Source organism: Bidens hawaiensis, unplaced genomic scaffold (assembly GCF_021521415.1).
Source record: "Bidens hawaiensis isolate Kalapana, Puna unplaced genomic scaffold, B.hawaiensis_p1.1 tig00067336_1, whole genome shotgun sequence".
Taxonomy (NCBI): Eukaryota; Viridiplantae; Streptophyta; class Magnoliopsida; order Asterales; family Asteraceae; genus Bidens; species Bidens hawaiensis.
This window is the reverse complement of record NW_027501939.1, coordinates 42,389-66,630: the sequence shown is the minus strand read 5'-3', so window position 1 is coordinate 66,630 and position 24,242 is coordinate 42,389. Positions and strand designations below refer to the sequence as shown.

General features: G+C 33.9%; 2 protein-coding genes, 2 long non-coding RNA genes and 1 pseudogene across 5 annotated transcripts; 3 read left to right on the top strand and 2 right to left on the bottom strand.

Annotated features, from left to right (window-relative positions):
* Positions 1-6,189: 6,189 nt before the first annotated feature.
* On the bottom strand, positions 6,190-9,401 carry LOC143604933 (reticulon-like protein B16; annotated as a pseudogene). The gene is made up of 3 exons (XR_013148392.1): positions 9,195-9,401; positions 6,619-6,799; positions 6,190-6,516 (listed from the first exon to the last, which is right to left on the bottom strand). The product of XR_013148392.1 is annotated as a reticulon-like protein B16 (transcript).
* A 2,557-nt stretch (positions 9,402-11,958) lies between these two features.
* Positions 11,959-16,019, bottom strand: LOC143604928 (beta-fructofuranosidase, soluble isoenzyme I-like). The gene is made up of 7 exons (XM_077081249.1): positions 15,734-16,019; positions 15,315-15,323; positions 13,198-14,054; positions 12,957-13,118; positions 12,650-12,885; positions 12,265-12,350; positions 11,959-12,152 (listed from the first exon to the last, which is right to left on the bottom strand). Exons 1-7 carry the CDS (start codon positions 16,017-16,019, stop codon positions 11,959-11,961), a joined length of 1,830 nt encoding a protein of 609 aa, XP_076937364.1.
* A 2,634-nt stretch (positions 16,020-18,653) lies between these two features.
* Positions 18,654-24,097, top strand: LOC143604930 (superoxide dismutase [Mn], mitochondrial-like). Its single transcript, XM_077081250.1, has 6 exons — positions 18,654-18,945; positions 23,008-23,054; positions 23,131-23,256; positions 23,349-23,405; positions 23,809-23,886; positions 23,986-24,097. The coding sequence occupies exons 1-6, from the start codon at positions 18,654-18,656 to the stop codon at positions 24,076-24,078; spliced, it is 693 nt and encodes a 230-aa protein (XP_076937365.1). The 3' UTR covers positions 24,079-24,097.
* LOC143604931 (uncharacterized) lies at positions 20,450-21,206 on the top strand. The gene is made up of 3 exons (XR_013148390.1): positions 20,450-20,575; positions 20,668-20,724; positions 21,128-21,206. It is a non-coding gene; the product is annotated as an uncharacterized LOC143604931 (long non-coding RNA).
* Positions 21,791-22,547, top strand: LOC143604926 (uncharacterized). Its single transcript, XR_013148388.1, has 3 exons — positions 21,791-21,916; positions 22,009-22,065; positions 22,469-22,547. It is a non-coding gene; the product is annotated as an uncharacterized LOC143604926 (long non-coding RNA).
* Positions 24,098-24,242: the final 145 nt, after the last annotated feature.

The following is a 24,242-nucleotide window of genomic DNA, read 5'->3' as shown; positions in this document are numbered from 1 at the left end:
CGCTCATACGCTTAGAATTTCATCATAGATTCATTCGACTCATTGGTTGCATCAATTGGCATTCAATTGATTTAAGTTTGTTAACTATTATACTTCTAATTGCTAATCTATTCTACTAATTCTACGAACTTTACACTTTTCAATTTATCTTCAACAATACTACAAGTTTTTGTTGAATTCTACAAGTTTTTGTTCGATCGTATCCATCTCCGTTCTCAATACTCGGTCAAGTATTATTATTATTATTATTATTATTATTTGTTTTACTTGTCAACCTGATTAAACCGAACCTAAATAACCCGAAAAACCTGGGAGAGATTCGGGTTTGGTTTTGGTTTTAGATATAAAATTTTCAAAACCTGGAACCCAACCCGAAAAACACAAAACCCAAAAGTACAACCCGAAGAATACTCACACCCGCAATTAAAGTGAAGTTAATAGAATACTAGTCACTATTCGCAATTATCTTATATTTTTTACATTATAGTGACTTCACAATGTCCTTATTTTCAATGATCATTAGCTTTTTTTAATTAACTAGTGACCACTTTTTCCAATTTAGTCATCCAACTCCGTCGTACGGATCACGTTACCACAACTTGATTTTAACTTTGTGACTTATCTTTTGTTGTAATTGTCGTGGGTTTGACCAAGATAGTCATAGTCAACACAAAATTGCCCTTAATTATAGCCTTACTCTGCTCTTCGATTACAATCACTTCTCAAACAATTAACGTGTATTGGTTTTTATTAATTCCAAATATAGTCTTTTGGGTGCGGCTCCAACTTTTAACGTATTAGTTTCCAATGGTCCTCAAATAACAGAATCCCCGCGTTGTTACTTGCAGGTTGCCGAAAAAAAACGCTTTAGCCAGAAAAATCACATTTTTTGTTGGAAACATCAACCTGGACACCACCACCAGCTGACTCACCACCAAGTAATCACCAATGCTTGAGCACCACCAACCATTTCCAATGATGGCTCTAGGACTTTGACGACCTTAATAATTGAGGGTTTATACTAGAAAATGTTTTTCTGGGGACTTGCAACTAACGGGTCTGTTAGTCGTGGACGTGATAAAGGTAGGATAGTCATCAGCTAATTTGTTAGTTGAGACCAATAAAAAATAATACATAAGATTAATAAAAACCAATACACTAGCAATTAGTCTTCAAACCTAAAGTCGTTTAAAAGCACAAGAAGAGGTGATAATATTATAATGAATTTATTTTTTATTTTTGAACAACACACGTTTTGGATCATGCATTGTAGTAATGGCCCAAGAAAGAGGCTATATAAGTAGTATTATTAAACATTTAAACTATTAGTACTAGTTTAATATACATATACTTATATGATTTTAACGTAACAAATTGAGTTCTTGCTATAAGTTTCATTAAATAATCTACTAAATTTGTATGAGAATTGCGTCGGGGACTCAGGTGGCTAAATTTGAAACCCGGGGGGGGGGTGGGGGGGGGGGGGGGGGGGGGGGGTGTCGTATGCTGTGTTTTGAACTTTTGAGGTTAACCGTAGAGGTGCAATTTATACTTACCTCTTAAAGTTATCATTTTGCCCTTAAGCGTCAAAGATAAATTGGAATATACTTTCTTATAATTACTATATAGACTCTCAACTTTTAGTTTTTTTCCTTCTTTTACAGTATTGCAATTATTATTTAGAACGCGCATGGATGCGTCAACCTTTTTACGTCTACTTTTCATTCGTTTGAGCGTCTATGGTTCATATTTCTAATGGTTTTAATGGGCTAGCGACTTCATAGTTTTTTTAAAACAGATTTAGCCTCCACCGTAACTCGAGGGTCTTAAACTCTCAATACTAGTGTGCTAGAACTTAAAAAACATACAGCTCGGACTTGTGAGGCTTTAAAATTACACAAAATGGGTGAAAAAAGAGTCAAAACATGGAAACTTCATTTCAAGCCGTGCAATTTGACAACACCAATGCATACGGCTTATATAAAAATTTTTGGTTGTGTGATGTTCCAGTTTAACATGTTATATGACCCCGTATAACAATATGACCGTCTTATATGTCAGTTGTTTTCTTAGCAACACTTTTTGATTATTATTTTCTGAAGGGCAACACCTTTTGATTATTAGGAGTAATATATGGAATGTAGATCTAGATGCATATCTATATCTATATCTATATTCTATAATCTATACTATACACAGGGGCGGACCTATGCTGGTGCCGTAGGGGTCGGCCGACCCCTATGAAAAAAAAAATTTAGTGTTATATACGTGTTAAAATTATGACCGACCCCTGCGAAATTTTGACACAAACCCCTGCAAAACCAGTGAAATTGTAAGATGAAAAAAGAATTTAAATTTGCGCTAGCCGGAAATTTTTCCCTGTGCCGGAGAAAGGTCGAAGAGTAGGTAGGTTAAAAGAGGAAGAAGATGACTAAATATTTTAAAAGTGAGAAATATAATATAGACTATAAAAAAGTAGGTCTAGTGTACTCTATCTAACTTTTTATTTATATCTAGTTCATTATATTAAATATAAAGACAAATTTTCGTCTTTCATTTATTGTATTTAATATATTTATTTACTATTTATTATTTTATTAGTAGATGATTTTTAATAATTTCTTTTAATGTTTAGCATACACATTTTTTTATATAGAATAAAAGATAAATGAATATATGATTTTGTTATCTGACCTGATCGAACATAATAGTTATCGGACATGCATATAGTAGTAAATTTCCGATCCCCATGAAAAAAGTTATGCCCGTGAAATTTAAGAAAAATAAGAGAAAAAATTAAAGATTGAGATTTTTCAATTGCTTTGCTAAGAAACAATGACACAAGGAAGAAGATGAAATAGTTTTTAGGTTAAGTTATTGAATATATAGTCGCGACAAAAACTAACATTTTATTGCTAAATATTATGTTTCACGTCGTTTTTTTGTTTTATGGTGTTTTGTTTAGTTATCTTGTTATTTTTTATATGACCGAACCTGATTTGACTCGATCGAAACAAACGAATCGGACTGAAAAAGAATTTATATACCGATTTAACCCGACCGAATAGCCGAACCGAACCGTAATAAAATCAAATACCGATAATCAATTGAGTATCGACTCAAAAAAATTCTGACCCCTGTAAAAAAAATTTCTGGATCCACGGCTGAATATTAATAAATATTCATTATAGAAATAAATTTGAAATCCAATAAAGGGGCAAGCTTAGGAACACTTTCCTAAAATCATGTCCCATTGCTTGGTGTCATTTCATCATTTTTTTTTGTTAATAACTTTTTTTTCTTAAAAGAGAACATGATGATTGACAAGGTGCACGTTTGCTTGATCCCACACCACGTGACAAGTGCAAAGTAGAAAGATCACCCACACTCACCTCATCATCACTTGTTAATATAATCCTTTTTCACTTTTTGCATTATCATAAAGCTTGGTTGTAAAAGTCGCTAGGCGAATTCTAGGTGGTCGATTGGAGAGTTGGGTGTACTTCGAGGACTCCCTATTCGAACATGGTAAATATAAATAAAATTAATTGGTTATTTTATATATATATATACATATATATAGGGGATGGTTTATGCGAGAAGTACAAGAAGTTAATATGAGCCACTCATTTAATTTTCAATCTTAAATCATTAAAAATATATGAAAAGAATATTAAAGTAATATAAATTTATTCTCTCTCCGATTAATGTATATGTAATTAAACCATATGAGTTACATTTCTAACTAATATAATTAATATAATCAAAATAACTAAAATAATTAAAAATCAATAAATCCATAAGACAATAAATTTATGTTTATAATTTTTTATCATATATCTTGAGTTCGCCTACACAACTATAATATTTTTTTACACCCCTTCAAATTTTTCGTACATATCTTATAATTTTTTTTATACACGTTTTAATTTGTTTCCTACTCATTTTCAATTATCTTCGTTTGTATGCTTTTCGTCCTACACATCTTCTTATGTTTCCTACGCATATTCAATTTATTCATACACATCTTTAATTTCTTCCTACACATCTTTAATTTTCTCATACACATATTAATTTTTTTTACCTACACATCTTTAATTTTCTCATACACAACATATTTTTTTCCTACACATCTACATTCGTCGTACACTTTTTTTTCGTCCTACACATCTTCAATTTTTTTCTACGTATATTTAATTTTTTCCTACACATCTTCAAATTTTTTCTACACATATTTAATTTTCTCATACACATCTTAAATTTTTTCCCTACACATCTTTAATTTTCTCATACACAACATATTTTTTTTCCTACACATCTACATTCGTCGTACATTTTTTTTTCATCCTACACATCTTCAATTTTTTCCTACGCATATTTAATTTCTTCCTACACATCTTCAAATTTTTCCTACACATATTTAATTTTCTTATACACATCCTTATTTTTTTTCCTACACATTTTCAATTTCTTTGTACATATTTTTTTCCGTCTTACACATCTTCAAACTATTTTTATTTTTATTTCAAAAGAGTAATCAAAGATCAAGATACTATTTTGCTTAGATCTTATAAATTAGAAGCTATTTATTGATGAGAAAAAACAAAATTAAATCTTACACTAACATATAATGAAATAAATAAATTGTAACTTACAAATCATAAAATTTGGATATTTATGCTTTGGGCTTTTATTTAGGGATATATAAAATAAATTAAATGATGAATTATTTTATTCTTCCTACACTACCCTTTTCTTATTTATTTTAATGTCTTTCAAATTTTATTAATTACAATAAATGCACTAATGTTTCAACCATTGATTAATAATCTAATGGTTGAGATCACTTCTCGCACTTCTCGTTATAAGAATCACTTCTGAAATGAACCTAATTATATATATATATATAGGATTAGGTTAATTTCAGAAGTGATTCTTATTTTGATTATATTAATTATATTAGTTAGATATGTAACTCATATGGTTTAATTACATATACATTAATTGAAGAGAGAATAAATTTATATTACTTTAATATCATTTTCATATATTTTTAATGATTTAAGATTGACAATTAAATGAGTGGCTCATATTAACTTCTCGCACTTCTCGCTGTAACTTGACTTCTCACATGAACCATCTCATATATATATATATATATCAAATATCATAAGAGTTTACTAATATTTACAACAAAATAAGTGAATATCGAGAAATACGTTTTTAAATAATAAATTATTCTAAAATTTTCTAATCATTAATTAAAAAAAATAAAAAAATGATATTTTTGTTCTTTAATATTATAGAAATACGAATTATGTTTTATTTTTTTAAGTTAAAATCGGCCGAAGTTTATTAACTAAAATGTGATTATGGCTTAAGTTGACTACCTTAGATCGATTCTTTGTAATTAAGCGGAGTTAAAGAAACTCGCATCGACGAAATAACTTGTAATGGATACTCGGGGAGTACTCGGCCTTGTAAACCTACTTTTACAACATTTTCATAAGTTGCACATGAATTAATCTCATTACAATTATCCTATAAATATCCCACTTTTAACTGTTCAAACAACACCAACTAAAAGTAATATACACAAATCACAATATTCTAAATTTAATTTTTGGGACTCAGATAAAAGTATAATTTTTTTATATGGAAGACCAGTCTCTAAACTATGGGTGTAACCAAGCCTGATCGTACTCGAGCTCGGCACGTTAGAGTTTTACTATCTCAAGCTCAAGCTTGGGTCGAGCATACTAGACTAGTGTTCTAAAATTGAGTTCGTAAAATATTAAGCAGGCTTGGGCATTACTTCGCTCGTTTAATGAGCCTAGATGAGCCAATGCGCGGCCCGAGCTCATTTCTTCATATTTTTATCATTGGCAAAAAAAAATAATAATAAATAAAAATAAAAAATAAAAATGGAAAACCCCCGTCATCTAGAAATATATACTTGACTTGTTTAGTCTCACAACCTTAAACGGGCTCACGCTTGGATTCGATCCCAAGTAGCTCACAAGCGCGTTGTTCTCGATGAATTAAATTAAATTAAATTAAACGAAAAGAGTTAAAAATGGCTCTTCGTAACTTTTTTAATCCTCAATCATGGTTCATTAACAAATCAATAAGGATTCAATGCTAGGTAACAACACAGTTAGAATGGAAGTAAAATACAGTATTGTTTGTTTACATCGGTTTGTCCTTGGGTACAACGTTGCAGGGGATTCTGTTCATCACGCTCTCATCAACTAACTTGTAATGTCTCGAAACACTTCTGTGAATTGTACCAGCAACGGCATCTACTTTTTCTTCATATTTATTGTACAGTGCGGGTAGTGTAACCGACAGAATCATTCCTGACATCACATTACAAACCCAAAATAAAAATCACATTCCGTTTTCTTAATCACATCTGACACACTAAATTTATTGTTAAGAAAAAGATCGTAAGATGCAGCAGCATAATTGACCATCTCCTCGGACAAAACCAGTTCAGGTAATGTTTGAATCTGTCTGCAATTTTAAAACAGCTTGGGTAAGCAATTGGCATACCAGAAGATACATAAACTTACTATTTAATCATATTACAATATGTAAAGGTACAAACATGCATACTTATCACTTAAAGAAGCATAATTGGCATGCAGAAACCGCAGTACAATCAACAACAGCAGAACATCAGAACAAACTGTTAAAAATGGTAACCCCGACCGCTCAAATATTAGCCAAGCAACAGTTGCAACAACAATGATGCCCAACGAAATTCGTTGTTTCTTCCACAACAGAACATCAGCAGCTAAAGAATTCAGAAGCAAAAACATGAATTAAATCATACTTTTACTTACAGATATCAGTAGTCAGCAATTTAATAAGTCAATTGCAGCATGATAAGAGATCACCAAATCAGAAACTGATACACGATATAGAATCATCCATTATCCATCAATTATATCTACCGCAAGTTCTGACTTCTGAATTTATAGGCATATACATACAAGCTAAACCTAACGGATTCATTGATTCAATAATAACCGTTTAACATAGAACTTATAAATACAGTCTCTCAGGAACAATATATTACTCTCAGGGTTGTAAACTAGCCAAATGTTTGGCAGATAGTTCGTTTATGTTCATTTGTTTAATCAATGAACAAACATGAACGAGAAATTTGTTCGATTAACTAAATGAACGAGCACGAACAAAGGTCATGCTCATTCAATTGTGTTCGTGGCAGTTCAATAATGTGTTCGTTTACATCCGTTTATGTTTGTTACTGGCCATTATAGGTTAGCCAAATCAAATTAATCATTGTTTGTGCTTGTTCGTTTTGTGTCTGTGAACTGTTCACGAACAAGTTCATTTCCTTATTAAAGGGCATGAACATAAAATTTCATTCGGTTAGGTGTTTGAACCATTTGATGTCCGCTAAAAGCTTAAAGAACAAACATGAACAACGCCTTGTTTGGTTCAGTTCTTTTACAGCCCTAACAACTCTACAATGTGAGCAAACATGTGTTTTATTAGTCAAACATACTAGTTTCCTACTTCAAATCGAATATGAACTATGTGCAATCCGATACTAGTTTCATAAACTAAATCCTAATTTGCCTAATCATATATTTACTAAAAGCTATCACTAATCAGTTATTATCAGATTCTGATACACCGTATAGAATCATCCATCAATTCCACTACCAAATGAATTACTATAAGTTCTGAATTCTTAGCCATACACATGTATACATACAAGCTAAACCTAAAGAATTCAATAATAACAGTTTTAGATCAAACTCATCAATACAATCTCACAAAAATAATGCATTAGGTTCTTGGTCAAATATACTAGTTTCCACCCGCCCGCTAAACCTAATAAATTCTATAATAACAATTGTACATAGAATTTATCAATACAGTCTCACAGGAACAGACCAACAGTGCATTACTCTACAATGTAAGGCAAATTTGATACACACATGCATACACACACAAGTTAAACCTGAAGGATTCAATAACAGTTCTACATAGAATCTATCAATACAGTCTCACACGAACAATGTATTGCCCTACAATGTGAGCGAATTTGTGTTTTATAGGTCAAACATACTAGTTTCCTACTTCAAATCTGATACAAACTATGTGCAATCTGATACTAGTTTAATAACATATAATCCTAACTAGTGATTACTACACACATATATACAAGCTAAACCTAAAGGATTCTATAATAACAGTTTTACATAAATAATTATCAATACAATCTCACAAAAACAATGTATACTCTCCAACGCTAGCAAATTTCTGTATTACTGGTCAAATATACTAGTTTCTTTCTTCAAATATGATATAAATTATGTGCTATCTGATACTAATTTCATAACTAAATTCTAACTAGTGGTTACTACACAAGTTAAACCAAAAGAATTCAATAATAACAGAAACAATGCATTACTCTACAACATGAGCAAATTTGTGTTTTATAGGTCAATACTAGTTTCCTACTTCAAATCTGATACAAACTATGTGCAATCCGATACCAAATCCATAACTAAATCCTAACTAGTGATTACTACACACATACCTACACACACACACAATCTAAACCAAAAGGATTCAATAATAACAGTTTTACATAAAAATTTATCAATACAGTCTCACAAAAACAATGTATTACTCTACATCGTGAGCGAACTCATGTTTTATAGGTCAAATATACTACTCTCCTACTTCAAATCTAATATGTTCCATAACTAAAACCTAATTTGCTACATACAGAATCACTAACTACTAACAATTGTCATTAAAACTTACTTCTAGTGAAAATTAAGTAGAATTTGATAAAAACAATTCTAGGTCAAACATACTAGTTTCCTACGTCAAATCTGATATGAACTATGTGCAACCTGATACTAGTTTCATAACATATAACCTAGTGGTTACTACACACATGCATACAAGCTAAACCTAAAGGATTCAATAATAACAGCTTCATAAAGTTTATCAGTATAGTCTCCTATAGTCCTATTCAAATCTGATACAAACTATGTGCAATCCGATACTAATTCCATAACTAAAACCTAATTCGCTACATTTAGAACCAGTAACTAACTAACTAACTAACTAACTAACAATTAGTCACAATAATTAACTTCTAGCAAAAATAGCAGTACGATTTAACAGGAAACGAATCGTACTCTTTCCGCCGCCCATCAGCTGATGAATTGTGGCCTGCCGGTCGAATAACCGGTAACCGGAGCTTGTGGAGATTGAACACGTGGCACTATTATTATTATTATTATTATCCGTATCAACGTGATCGCAAGCATCTCGTGAATCGTCCATCTGCGAAAAATGAAATCAGTTGAAAGTGAATTGAAGTAAATGTTGTTGAAGTGATTCGATTATTATTATATTATTATTACGTACCGGAAATTGAATTGAAGAGAATTGAAGGCTGATTAGGTTTTCGTTTTCGTTTTCTCTCTGCGTTGAATTGATGAAGCTTTCGCACTGTTTGTGTTGTTACGGTTTATTGCGCACGAAAGGGTTTGTAGATTGAAAATATTGACATTTGGTACCTGATATTTTGTTTTAGTTACGTGCGCGTAAGAATTAGGGCGGTTAAAAGAGCTCGAAGCTTAGGCTCGTGGCTCGCTAGATAAAAGTTTGAATAAAATTCGCTATAAAAGGTTTGATTTGAAACATTCTAAGCTGATTTGGATCATTTTTGTAACCGAGCCAAAATCGACCTAGGCTCGGCTTGAGTCATGGCTCGGCTTGTTGGCTTGATATTAAGTTCGTTTAACTTCAAAATCAAGCTAGAGCCTAGCTAAGTTGCCTCGTTTAATTTCGAGCCTGATGTCGAAACTACCCTGGCTCGACTCGGGCTCTATACACTGATGGTGGACGGACATATTATTTGTAATGAGCTTTGAATAGGAAAAAGATTGGATATGCGGGATCTCAAATGAACTGGCTTATTCGAAAAAAGGCCTTGTTTTTAGGAAGATCTATCTCGTGTATGACCGAGAGTTGCTTCACCAAATGGAACACTTAACGGAGCTCCCGTGACAATTACGTTTGTTCCTCTCGTTAGAACGCTTGTAGCACTCATAGCCACGACTACTCTATTGTTTCCTAGAATTGCTGTACCTCACAGGTCACATTAATTGATTGACCAACGATCTCTCGGCCCATTAAGAACTTTTAATACTAGTGGAGCATTCACAGAGGGGTGCTACAAAATATGTGCAGGCCTCAATACTTGTTAATGTTGCAGTTTGGGAGTTTGTGTCGTCGTTTCATCCGGATTTTATATATGTAGAAAACATGTTCGAGACTCAATGTAACTTTCACTTTTGTTTTCAAAGACAATCTCACTGTAACATAGAAGTAACTATATTTATCAGTTATTACTTTGTTCAGGTCATTTTTAAACAATTTGTAACATTTTGATTAAATGAAATCAGTCAATTATTATGATACTTTTGGACATTTCATTTGGACTGTGTTGGTTTTGTTTGTGTGGGTTATTTAGAACACTAAGCCAATTAATTATAAGAGTGTGGGTGAATACTTTCAGAAATTGAAGTGTTGTCATCTTAAGCAATGAAAGCCTATGGGTCATTTATGCCAAATTGTTATTATTATTAAAGAACATTAGAAACCACGAAGGGTAGTCACAATTTCAGTTTTGAGGTTGTCATCAAACAAGTGTTAAGTGTGTGCCCTTGAAAAGCAATTCATTAGGGTGATATTAAGGGTTTTTTTTTTTTGGTTAGAATTGTTGTAATTCATTATTAATGAGCGAGTAGCGGGAAATGACACATACGCATATTATTTGAATCAAGATGTTGGTAAACTAAAATGATGAATTCTTGGTGAAATAACCACAAAGGGATTAAGTTGGTAGTTAATCCAACATTTGTACTAGAATGCTAGTAGTTGGTTCTAACAACTTGTATCAACAAGTATATATAAAGATGGCTATGAAGATAGGTCAAACTAATTCATATATGGTGGAATAAGTTAGTGATTTGTAGTGTTAGCATGATGTGTGCTTGACTTCAAGAAGTCAATAAGCAGGTTAAAGGACACAAGAATTAGGCATCCTACGGGCAAAGGTGACTAGTGACTTAGTGTTAAGGGTGTTTATGGTTTGGTATTTACGGTTTTTAGGTCAAACCGTAAATCGAACCGTTAATAATGGTTTTTTATTTTCGTAAACCAAAACCACGCCGTTGAACTCTTAAACCGAACCGTTGGTAACGGTTTGGTTTCACAGTTTAGACGCTCGTTGGGATTTTATAGAGAAAGGTCCAAAATAATTTATTTTATTCTGTAGCTCTCAATAATTTACAAATTTTAACAAGCATCATTTATTTTTGGGTTCTCATTTGAAAAACTGAAAGGCTGGTTAACGTTTTTACGTTTTGAAATTGGGCTTAGCCCACTTTTTCTGTTTACTCGGTATTTAGTAAAGTAATAATTTATATTAAACACACTGTAATTTACATTAAACGTACTAATAACTATTATTTAATTACATCTAGTACACATATATATAATATGTAAAATATTTAAAATATATATAATTAAATCATACGGTCCGGTCCGTTTTTTTACAGTTGGTTTTTGTTACAAACTGTAAACCAAACCATTGGCTATGGTTTGAAAATTTTCAACCAACCGACCAAAAGTTAAGAAAGAAAACCAACAGTGAAACCAAACCGATGACTGATTTGGATGGTTTCACGGTTTTGAAAATAAACCGTGAACACCCCTACTTAGTGTTATGCAACCCGAGTAGGAAAGCGACGTCTGTTTGCTAAGCTTCTAATATTCAAAGTTTTGTATAGAAAACACAAGACATAAACTGTGAATAATAATCAATAAAATCATAACTCACTTTGGGGATGTTATCAAAAGTTAAGGAACATGAGAGAAGTGAAATGGTAATTAAAAAGGGTAAGGCTGAATTTGAGTAGGAGCCATTTGCCAAATCTTCAGAGATGCCTTCACATTCATACGAGTGGCGTTGTTGAACAAGAAAACCTTCGCTTTGTCATATATTGCCTTTGTGGGATAAACCCTTGATGTTATTACCGTCCTTCCTCCTTGTGCAAACGCCTCAACTATGGAATGATCCACCATATATATTGCATAAAAAGATATTAGCATAATATATGTATATAGTTTAAAACTTGATGAATAATAATAATAATTAATACACTAAATTACATATGTTTACAACTTTACTTACCAATAACCTCATTGTGAGTTTTTCACCATCAACCATAGTGACACTGCTCCCATACACTCCTTTGTCACCATCATAATCTAGTGATGACCTGTATTTTTCTTTTAAATTTAATTTTGTAATACAAATAACTTAATAGTTAATATCAGACATCTTCTACTTAAATCCTTCCTAAAACAAATTACAAACTTTTCTGTATTAATTTCTGTCATAATAAAGCTTCACTTTCAAACTCTATGAACCTTTTTGGTTATAGCTATGATGTCTAAAATGCATAAGTATGTATTTCTAGGAAAAAAACAATGTTTTTATAAAGTAAATATATTTTTTAATAGGTTAAGAAACTCTATAAAAGATATTTATAAATTATAAAATTTTTCATACAAGTACCTTAGCTTGTCAGTACAAAAATGTGTTGTCGAATTTCCATTGAAAGGTTGATCAATGTAGAAATAGATCGGGGTCAACTCCGAAAGCGTTTCATCAGCGAGAACCACAATTCCAAATGGTCCGAAACTACCTCTATTGGTTGCACCCGAGCTCCACAAGCAACCATATTTGGTATTAGTTTCATGTGTGGGGTTTATTGCATCATGATCCACCTCAAATGTCGCCACTATATCGAGCTACAATCGTCACAAGTTAGGTCACTATTTATTAAGATTGCTTAAAAGCTTAAAATATTGTTCTCTTGAACCTGTGTAGCTGTGCCTATGTCTAGGGGAATGATCGAACCCGGCTCTAGCGTTATCTCTTTAAGTTCTTGACCTTTGTTTCTCAAACTCTCGATCTCCTCGATAGGCCAATAAAGTAAATTGGCCCCGGTCTTTCTATCTAGTACCACGGTTCTTCCAATATTCTGTTACAACAACAAACATGAGAATGTTTGGTATGATTTGTTATTTTTAAATAAATGTTTATATACGAAAGTAACGCACATAAACATTAGCCCATCCTTTAGAAAGAGTATGTTCAAGTTTATCCGATTCTCCAACGTAATCCCATGTGACTCGCCTTTTCTTTAAGGGGTCGTAAAGACTCTTGGATGCATAGAACTTTCCATAATCGCATCGATAGCCCGCACCCAAGTCAAAATCAAAGTCATCGGGAGTCCATTTATCTTTTATTGCTTCATAGGTCCCAATTGAATACCAATCCTCATAATGTCGATCCCTACCTTCTTTAATCACGTGTTTGACATCCGGCCCATAAGCGCCCATCTCAAGGGCGCTATCGTTTGTTAATGAAACGGGGTAAAAGTCGACACATTCCCACATGCCTGTATTGGGAACCCAATGCAATGGCTCATCTAGCAACACATAATTATTGTAATCGGTAGTATGGTATATGAGTGCAAGCCCCGTCTTTTGTCGTCTAGATCCAATGATCAACCTATGCTTTCCATCGGGACCAGTCCAAACCGTTGAAGGGTCTCGAAAATCTTGTACATAAATTCTTGGTGGAGCATACAGGAGTGGGTTGCCATGGTACTTCACCCAATCAACGAGAAGGGGGTCAGATATGTTGGCAGGAGCAGCCTTGCATTGTAGCAGGGCAAATTCCTCAGTGTTTCCTGTGTACAATATAAATATCTGACCGTTGGGGAGGATGGTGGCAGACCCTGAGAAAACTCCCTTGATATCGTACCATTCGGATGGGCGCAGGGCAACCGGAAGCTCAAACCAGTTGATCATGTCTTTCGACACTGCATGACCCCATGTCATATTGCCCCAAACCGGTGCATATGGATTGTATTGGTAGAATAAATGGTACCAACCCATGTGAAAAAATAGACCTAAAAAGAAATTTGTCAAGTCAATAAATTCATATAGGCTTGTAAACGAACACGCTAAGAGCATTTTCGTGTTTATTTAACTTTAATAGTTTAGCCGAACAAACACGAACAATTAAAACAAACGGGGTTCTTTTATTTGTGTTTGTTCGTTAAAATTTTGTACATGTTCGTGTTCGTTTATGCTTGTTCGTTAACATCATAAACAAACAGTTCATGAACAAAACTAAACATATGTGAACGAGCTTAACTAAGCTAATACTAGTTTAAAGTAATGTGTAGAACAGTGTGCTGGGCCTAAATGTTATTAAAAATAGACTAAGTAGTAATGGTCCAATTTTATTAAAATGAAATATATTAATGAACAAAAACTTAAACAAACTTAAACTAAAGATTATAAATGAACTAAATAAACAAATTTAAATGACTGGATATAAACAAGCATAAATGAACAAACAAGGCATAATGTTCTTTTGTTTAACAAAAAAAAACATTTTTTGTGTGTGTTTGTTTATTAAAAAAACAAACTTTTTGCTGAATAGTTCATCAACTTTTTACTGGATGTTTGATTCGTTTACAGGCCTAACTTCATATTATTTTATGACGTAAATAACTAGAGCAGTAATATAGTAACAAACATTACATTAGACACCTATTTCATAATAGGAAAATTGGAAATAAATAATCCAACCTTTTGTGTATTGGCCGACAATAATCTCACCTTTAAAAATCATTAGCAATGGTCCCACCTTTTAACTATTTTTGTCTCACTGGTCCTCCGTTAAAAAATACTTAACGTCTTTATGTTTTTTCTCTAGTTTCAAACCGATGTTTTAGGGCTTTTGATAGAAAGAACGATACGAGTCGACTGATGTAAAACTTATTTTCGAAACGGTGATTCAAATGGCTTGATTTTTGTTAATTGGAAATTCAAGCACCCGAATTGAAACATTGTTTCGTCGTTTGGATCACCATTTCGAGATAAGTTTTTACATCGGTCGACTCATATTGTTGTTCTTCAGATCAAAGCCCCTAAAACATCGGTTTGAAACTAGAGAAAAAACATAATGACGTTAAGTATTTTTTTAAAAGGAGGACCAGTGAAACAAAAATAGTTAAAAAGGTGAGACCATTGCTAGTGATTTTTAAAGATGAGATTATTATCGGCCAATACATAAAAGATGAGATTATTTATTTCCAATTTTCCTTCTTAATAATACTCACATTTAAAGTGTAAAAATAAATATTAGAAAGATTACATACCATTGGGATCTGTAGCATTGAGTCCGGACAAGAACATTATTATCAAATAACATGAAACAAATCAAGATAAAAGAAAACACTTAATATGAGTTTTAAAAGAGAGAAATGCAGTTTTCGTTTATGTAATTTGTTTAAATTTGTTGTTTCACTGAAAAAGTTAAAATTTGTTATTTTTGTCTTTTGAGTTTCGTTTTCGTTGCAATTTTCATCTTTCCTGCTAACATATATTGGACTGAAGTAATAAATTTTAACTAACCATAGGAACGAAAATTGCAATGAAAATGAAACTTTAGGGACGGCAGTAGCAAGCTTTAAATTTTTGAACCGAAATAGCAAATTTGAACGAACTACATGGACGAAAACCGTATTTCTATGAAATGGGATAGCAAATTGACATGAATAGTGACGTTGATAAGTACCGAAAAGAAAATTTTTTGCTAGTTGAAAATGGAAAGCTGTTCTTTGCCATGCGAGGCGATCAGGCGGGGAAAATTGTTGGGAAGATTTGTTTAGCACCGAATCCTTAGGTCGGTTTAGGATGACGATTAAGATAGATGCAGTCAAAAACACAGAAACCAGTACGATACTTGATGGAACTCTACCGAGCAATCGCTTTCTTACGACGGCTGGTGGCGGTTTGGAGTGCTCTAAGGTTTTCATGGTTAAAGGAACTGAGCTAAGTGAGCTTGGTGATTTTGTCCCCATGTTATACACGAGCTTATTGGTGATCAATGCTAATTTATTAGTATTGATTACATTAACCTTATTCTAATCATCATAAATGCTTTCAATTGTTTAAACTTTAAACTATATTATATTTAACTTAATTGATTCTTATTTTTAGATAATGCATATAATTTCATGATTTTTTAAATGTTTAGTTTTTTTCTTAACGACGAACGAAAAAAGTCCGGCTATTTGGGGTAACACATTGATAAAAAAAGGCGATTCCATAAGCCTGTAATTACAGGCAGTACTGGGTAGCCCATACCCAACATTTCTTGTTCCAAGGAAAGCTCGCCACCTAAAGGCACACTACAATAAAACCCCATTGTGATTGAATTCGAACTTGAGAGACCTAAATCTTCACTTCTCCTTAAAAAAAGAGAAAAAAAAAAGTCAATAGAGCTAAAGCTTATTGCTTTCACATGACTAATGTTGGTTATGTGGGGCTTAAATCAAATTCTCATATCTATTTAATGCAAATATATAAGTATTAACTACATCAATCTTTCTTTCTTTCTCTTTTTTTTTAAGGCTTAATTGATTCATAAATTTATATAAGTATTAAATTCTTTAGTTTGTTCAAACATTTAAGCTATATGATATTTAACTTAATTGATTCATAAATTTATATTTAATTATATGATATTTTTTTACGTAGTAAATTTATTTAAAATTTTCATTACATATTTACAAAAATACGTTTACCTTAAAAATTTTATGTCAAATCATGTTTTATCACTCGTGAAAAAAAGTACTAGCCAACTAGGCCGGGCAATGACAACCCGCACCATCATTAACAGCTAGGTTTGGCAGTTATATAATTATTTTTTTTGTTTTGCCTTTCAAGTTCTATTAGGTACGTCTAAACTCAAGAACAAGTCAAATTGGACGCAGCCAAAACGTCTTGACAAGGAAGAATGAGTTATAATGGGCAGAGCTTCCCATACAATGCTTGAACTCAATAACCAAATGATCTTTATTCGAGGCTCGGGCTCAGTTCGAGCTCAAAAAAGCTCAACTCATTTCAAGTTTTTCATTAATCCAAGCTCACCCTTAATTTTTTTATATTGACACATCCTAACCCGCACCAGTTTTAACTTCCGGAATGAAAAGGAAAACATTTTCCTCCATTCATTTTCATTTCCTTTTACTCCTTTCAATTCCTTCTATTCTAAAAAATCCTTCTACACTATAAAACCCCCAACTCTCCTTTCTTTTCTTTTCTTTTCTTTTCTTTCCTTTCCTTTAATAAAACTTGAAAACACCTTTTTTATTCCGTCATTTCCTTTCTTTTTCTTAAATGAAACTCGAAAACACAAGCCTTCCTTTCTTTTCCTTACTTAAATGAAACTCGGGAACCAATCATCAAATTTTGAAAAGGGTCCAAACAAGAAAACCATAAAACTAGTTGGGGTTGTTCACAAGCTGATCTGAACCGAGCGAAGGCTTGCTCGTTGCTTGGCTCGTTTATAACCGAACGCTGAAATTCGAACCGAGCGAAAATGAAACGAGCCAAAATCGAATCGAGCATTTTTCGATCGAACATCGAACGATTTTTGAGCATTATTTATTTCTTTTTCACTTTAAAATTTTCAATAAAAAACAAGGTTGAATGCTTTAAATAATATACTTTGTAAACAAATTAGTAGTTTTTAGACAAAACGTATAATATGTTGTAAATTTTTAGGAGAAACAAGTTTGAAGTGAGATATAATGAACATGCAAACAAACTTTTAATATTCTGAAAACATGAATCGAACTAATAAAACTATAAAATTGACGGAATATGATAAATTTAAAAGAGTTTAAAAAATTGTATACTTATATTTTATGTGTGTTATCTATATATTTATGTATTTGTTCATATATAATTATCTAATATATATAATTTGAAAGTTTGGCGACGCTAGCATCTTATTGGTCTAAGTGGCGGTCCGATATTGGACAAAGTTCTTTTTTTTTTTGTATTTTTATTTTGTTTTGTAGTTCCAGTATCGTAACGAGCATAATTGAAACAAATTAAATTTGTGTCGATTTAACACCACAAATCCCGAGACCAACAACGCTCAGGTTTTACCGACCCTTTTGTTTTAATTCCGATATCTTAAGTTGTATTGATTGAATTCGTGTCAACTCGTCGTAATGCTGGGGTTTTTCCCAACGCTCGGGTTTCAATGCTGGGGTTTTGCCAACTGCCCCGGCGCGTCGCCGAATAGAAAATCTAGTTATATATAAAATAAAAAAAATATTTGAGCCAAACAGAACCGAGTAGACCTTTGCTTGTTGCTTGGCTCATTTTCAAACCGAACCGAGCAGAGTGATTCGCTTACAATCGAGCAAAAATACAAACGAGCGTTTTCCAAACAGTTTCCGAGCAAGCGCCAAACGGGTTCGAGAAGCGAGCGGTATTGACGTCCCTAAAACTAGTGTTACTGTTTTATAACAAAGCACACAAAACAACCAATAACAAATCACAGATTCACATATAATTACCACGTTCCACACACTTAATTGGTGCACACAGATCTTATATACCACCCAAAATATAAAAAGCCTCATTTCATCTCTGCCAATTAACACACACACACAAAAGTCAAAACAAACAAATCACAAATGGCACTTAGAGCACTAGCCAACAGCAAAACCCTAGGTCGATTATACCACCACCACCACCACCACCATACTCGTGGACTGCAGACATTCACGCTACCTGACCTGTCATACGATTACGGTGAGCTTGAGCCGGCCATTAGCGGCGAGATTATGCAGCTCCATCATCAGAAGCACCACCAGACTTACGTTACTAATTACAATAAGGCACTAGAACAACTTGATGACGCCATCGCTAAAGGCGATGCGTCCACTGCTGTTAAATTGCATAGCGCCATTAACTTCAACGGCGGAGGTTCGATTATTATTATTTTTAGATTAGTTTCTAATTTAATTATGTTAAGTTTAGTCCAATTGCATGTTAGAATGACTTTATTTAAGAATTGGTAAATAGATGTGTTATGAGTTCATCTGTGGGTGAGAAAAAACAGAACAATTAACCGAAACTGAACCGATAACCGACTAAACCAAATCGAAATGATGCGGAGTTAATGTGGAAAAATATCAGATATCAAGGACTGATATTTGAGATGTCGATTATCCTGGTAATCTTAATATCATGTAAAATTCATATATATATAGAAATTTAATATGAGTTCTATTTTTAAATATTTGAGATTAATCGGATTGGACTTTAATGTTTAAATTTTCAGTTTTATATATACACGTTCACATTTTTATATTTAGTTTTCAGTTTTATATATACGCAAACACATTTTGGCTGGGAATTGGCTAGAATCTCGCTGGAAACCGCCGATTTTGTCCGGAAACCGCCGATAAGTCCGATCAATCCTGATTTTGGTTGGATTTGACAATTGACCGATTAGCCCAAATTTAATTGGTGGGGTGGGGACTAGCAATTAATCGGGGATTAATCGGTGCCTAGTTGGAATTTGTACAACACCCGAGTTGAATTTAAAGACAGATTTGTTTGCGGTGTGCGCATATAGCGTATATATGTGTGGGCCTGGGGTGGCAAAAGTGAAATTGCAGTAATTTTGGCGTTATTTTAAATTTTTCGTGAAAATAACGGTAAAAGTGGCGGAAGGTTAATCATGCATCATGTGGTGGCGTTGAAAGCCGAAAGACGAGGGTCCATGCACCAACCGGCCGGTGTCCTGATGGTTGAGTGTTATGTGCCTTATGTCCAAGGCTTAATGCAAAATTATTTTTGAGCCAGGATGTCTACATCTTACCCTCCACCCTACCATAACTTTGCTATTAGTGGGATTTACTGAGTACGATGACGTTGACGAGTTGAATTTAAACATGAGAGGGCTTACTTTTTAATTTCAATTTGATTTATTGATGGTAAATAGGTGTGTTATGAGTTCATCTAGGGGTGAGCAACAACAGAGCAGTTAACCGAAACCGACTAAATTGAACTGAAATGATCTAGAAACCGAAAACCGATTAATCGAAATTGGGTTATGGTTTTTTTTAACACTCCATTTCATGTTTTATGCACCTCCATTTCATGTATTTCAAGGCAAAAAATTTTAGCGCAAGTTTGGTTTTGGTTGTTAAGCAAACCAAAAACTGATAAACTAACCGAATAAACCGAGCCGATCAACCGAAAAGCAATTGGATAATAAATTTGAATCACTCAATTTGTTGTTCCTGCCATATCTCATAGTTTATGACTTTATGCAATAACTAACTGTACACACATCAGGTCATGTGAATCACTCAAAATCTCTGGAAGAATCTTGCCCCTATTCGTGTAAGTTCGTTTTCGATAATCCAGTGATGATTCTGAGCATAATACTCGACTGAAAGCCGATACCATTTTTATGCAGGAAGGAGGTGGTGAGCCACCACATGGTGCTTTAGGGTGGGCCATTGACCAGCACTTTGGTAATATGGAAAAATTGATTGCCAAGATGAATGCTGAAGGTGCTGCGTTCCAAGGCTCTGGATGGGTGGTATGTTTTGTGTTTATGTTTATTGTTTGTTCATTTGTGGTCTGCGCTTGAACTATGGTTGATATATATGTTTATGATATATATATTATCAGTGGCTTGCAGTGGACAAGGAGTTGAAAAGGCTCGTGGTAGAAACAACTGCAAACCAGGTATGCAGTGCTAGTTTTGTTCTTGGACACTTGTTTAATAACAAGATGCTTAACATGTTATTAAGGGCGTTATATCCAGACACCATCTAACATCTTTTGACTTGTATAGACCTATACGAGTCGTATAGATGTCAGATGGTGTCAGACGACACTGATGAAAACCTGAACGAGAAGTATAGCGCGTATACGAGTGAAGGCGAAATTTTGAAAAAATCTGAAAATTTTGAACAAGAATGAGATATTATGGCCTATACGAGGCAAAGAGTTCTTTAGTGATGAACTATAGGCCTCTCGTACTATACGAGACATCAGGGCCTATAGGCCTATACGCATCAAATAGACATGTCGAACTGTAGGTCTAACACTTCCTTACTGTTGTCGTGCGCGCAATGTCTATTCGTAGGACCCATTGGTTACAAAAGGCGCAAGTTTGGTTCCGCTGGTTGGCATAGATGTTTGGGAGCATGCATACTACTTACAGGTAATCACATAAGCTTTTATATATTTGAAGATCATTTGTTTATGTTTGACAAATGATCATTTGTTTATGTTTGACAAATGAACATTTATGTTTGATGGTAAATAGATGTGTTATGAGTTCATCTAGGGGTGAGCAACAACAGAGCAGTTAACCGAAACCGACTAAATTGAACTGAAATGATCTAGAAACCGAAAACCGATTAATCGAAATTGGGTTATGGTTTTTTTTAACACTCCATTTCATGTTTTATGCACCTCCATTTCATGTATTTCAAGGCAAAAAATTTTAGCGCAAGTTTGGTTTTGGTTGTTAAGCAAACCAAAAACTGATAAACTAACCGAATAAACCGAGCCGATCAACCGAAAAGCAATTGGATAATAAATTTGAATCACTCAATTTGTTGTTCCTGCCATATCTCATAGTTTATGACTTTATGCAATAACTAACTGTACACACATCAGGTCATGTGAATCACTCAAAATCTCTGGAAGAATCTTGCCCCTATTCGTGTAAGTTCGTTTTCGATAATCCAGTGATGATTCTGAGCATAATACTCGACTGAAAGCCGATACCATTTTTATGCAGGAAGGAGGTGGTGAGCCACCACATGGTGCTTTAGGGTGGGCCATTGACCAGCACTTTGGTAATATGGAAAAATTGATTGCCAAGATGAATGCTGAAGGTGCTGCGTTCCAAGGCTCTGGATGGGTGGTATGTTTTGTGTTTATGTTTATTGTTTGTTCATTTGTGGTCTGCGCTTGAACTATGGTTGATATATATGTTTATGATATATATATTATCAGTGGCTTGCAGTGGACAAGGAGTTGAAAAGGCTCGTGGTAGAAACAACTGCAAACCAGGTATGCAGTGCTAGTTTTGTTCTTGGACACTTGTTTAATAACAAGATGCTTAACATGTTATTAAGGGCGTTATATCCAGACACCATCTAACATCTTTTGACTTGTATAGACCTATACGAGTCGTATAGATGTCAGATGGTGTCAGACGACACTGATGAAAACCTGAACGAGAAGTATAGCGCGTATACGAGTGAAGGCGAAATTTTGAAAAAATCTGAAAATTTTGAACAAGAATGAGATATTATGGCCTATACGAGGCAAAGAGTTCTTTAGTGATGAACTATAGGCCTCTCGTACTATACGAGACATCAGGGCCTATAGGCCTATACGCATCAAATAGACATGTCGAACTGTAGGTCTAACACTTCCTTACTGTTGTCGTGCGCGCAATGTCTATTCGTAGGACCCATTGGTTACAAAAGGCGCAAGTTTGGTTCCGCTGGTTGGCATAGATGTTTGGGAGCATGCATACTACTTACAGGTAATCACATAAGCTTTTATATATTTGAAGATCATTTGTTTATGTTTGACAAATGATCATTTGTTTATGTTTGACAAATGAACATTTATGTTTGATGGTAAATAGATGTGTTATGAGTTCATCTAGGGGTGAGCAACAACAGAGCAGTTAACCGAAACCGACTAAATTGAACTGAAATGATCTAGAAACCGAAAACCGATTAATCGAAATTGGGTTATGGTTTTTTTTAACACTCCATTTCATGTTTTATGCACCTCCATTTCATGTATTTCAAGGCAAAAAATTTTAGCGCAAGTTTGGTTTTGGTTGTTAAGCAAACCAAAAACTGATAAACTAACCGAATAAACCGAGCCGATCAACCGAAAAGCAATTGGATAATAAATTTGAATCACTCAATTTGTTGTTCCTGCCATATCTCATAGTTTATGACTTTATGCAATAACTAACTGTACACACATCAGGTCATGTGAATCACTCAATTTTCTGGAAGAATCTTGCCCCTATTCGTGTAAGTTCGTTTTCGATAATCCAGTGATGATTCTGAGCATAATACTCGACTGAAAGCCGATACCATTTTTATGCAGGAAGGAGGTGGTGAGCCACCACATGGTGCTTTAGGGTGGGCCATTGACCAGCACTTTGGTAATATGGAAAAATTGATTGCCAAGATGAATGCTGAAGGTGCTGCGTTCCAAGGCTCTGGATGGGTGGTATGTTTTGTGTTTATGTTTATTGTTTGTTCATTTGTGGTCTGCGCTTGAACTATGGTTGATATATATGTTTATGATATATATATTATCAGTGGCTTGCAGTGGACAAGGAGTTGAAAAGGCTCGTGGTAGAAACAACTGCAAACCAGGTATGCAGTGCTAGTTTTGTTCTTGGACACTTGTTTAATAACAAGATGCTTAACATGTTATTAAGGGCGTTATATCCAGACACCATCTAACATCTTTTGACTTGTATAGACCTATACGAGTCGTATAGATGTCAGATGGTGTCAGACGACACTGATGAAAACCTGAACGAGAAGTATAGCGCGTATACGAGTGAAGGCGAAATTTTGAAAAAATCTGAAAATTTTGAACAAGAATGAGATATTATGGCCTATACGAGGCAAAGAGTTCTTTAGTGATGAACTATAGGCCTCTCGTACTATACGAGACATCAGGGCCTATAGGCCTATACGCATCAAATAGACATGTCGAACTGTAGGTCTAACACTTCCTTACTGTTGTCGTGCGCGCAATGTCTATTCGTAGGACCCATTGGTTACAAAAGGCGCAAGTTTGGTTCCGCTGGTTGGCATAGATGTTTGGGAGCATGCATACTACTTACAGGTAATCACATAAGCTTTTATATATTTGAAGATCATTTGTTTATGTTTGACAAATGATCATTTGTTTATGTTTGACTGTTTTTTCTACACATGAATGCAGTACAAGAATGTTAGACCAGATTATTTGAAGAACATATGGAAAGTAATAAACTGGAAATATGCGAGTGAAGTGTATGAGAAAGAATGCCCTTAAGTTGAAGGACAGTTGACGGCTAACCGACAGCATTCAGTGCTGCGGTTCTTCAAAAGTTTGGACATTTTGCCCTGAGGTTTAACCCTTGTGTATGCAAAACAATGAAACATGAATAAGTATACATGTATTTTTTGCTTCTCGTGTATTCACCGTTTGTAATCGTA

What these genes read in the sequence shown, in the direction of transcription:
- LOC143604928 (XM_077081249.1), bottom strand. Translation starts at nt 16,019, where the DNA reads ATGGGGACAAAATCACCAAGCTCACTTAGCTCAGTTCCTTTAACCATG. An exon ending in TTTTGTACTGACAAGCTAAG is followed by an intron (nt 12,351 to 12,649) that starts GTACTTGTATGA and finishes AGAAAAATACAG; the next exon opens with GTCATCACTAGATTATGATG. An exon ending in AAAACTCACAATGAGGTTAT is followed by an intron (nt 12,153 to 12,264) that starts TGGTAAGTAAAG and finishes ATGCAATATATA; the next exon opens with TGGTGGATCATTCCATAGTT.
- LOC143604930 (XM_077081250.1), top strand. Translation starts at nt 18,654, where the DNA reads ATGGCACTTAGAGCACTAGCCAACAGCAAAACCCTAGGTCGATTATAC. An exon ending in TCCAAGGCTCTGGATGGGTG is followed by an intron (nt 23,257 to 23,348) that starts GTATGTTTTGTG and finishes ATATATTATCAG; the next exon opens with TGGCTTGCAGTGGACAAGGA. An exon ending in TAGAAACAACTGCAAACCAG is followed by an intron (nt 23,406 to 23,808) that starts GTATGCAGTGCT and finishes GTCTATTCGTAG; the next exon opens with GACCCATTGGTTACAAAAGG.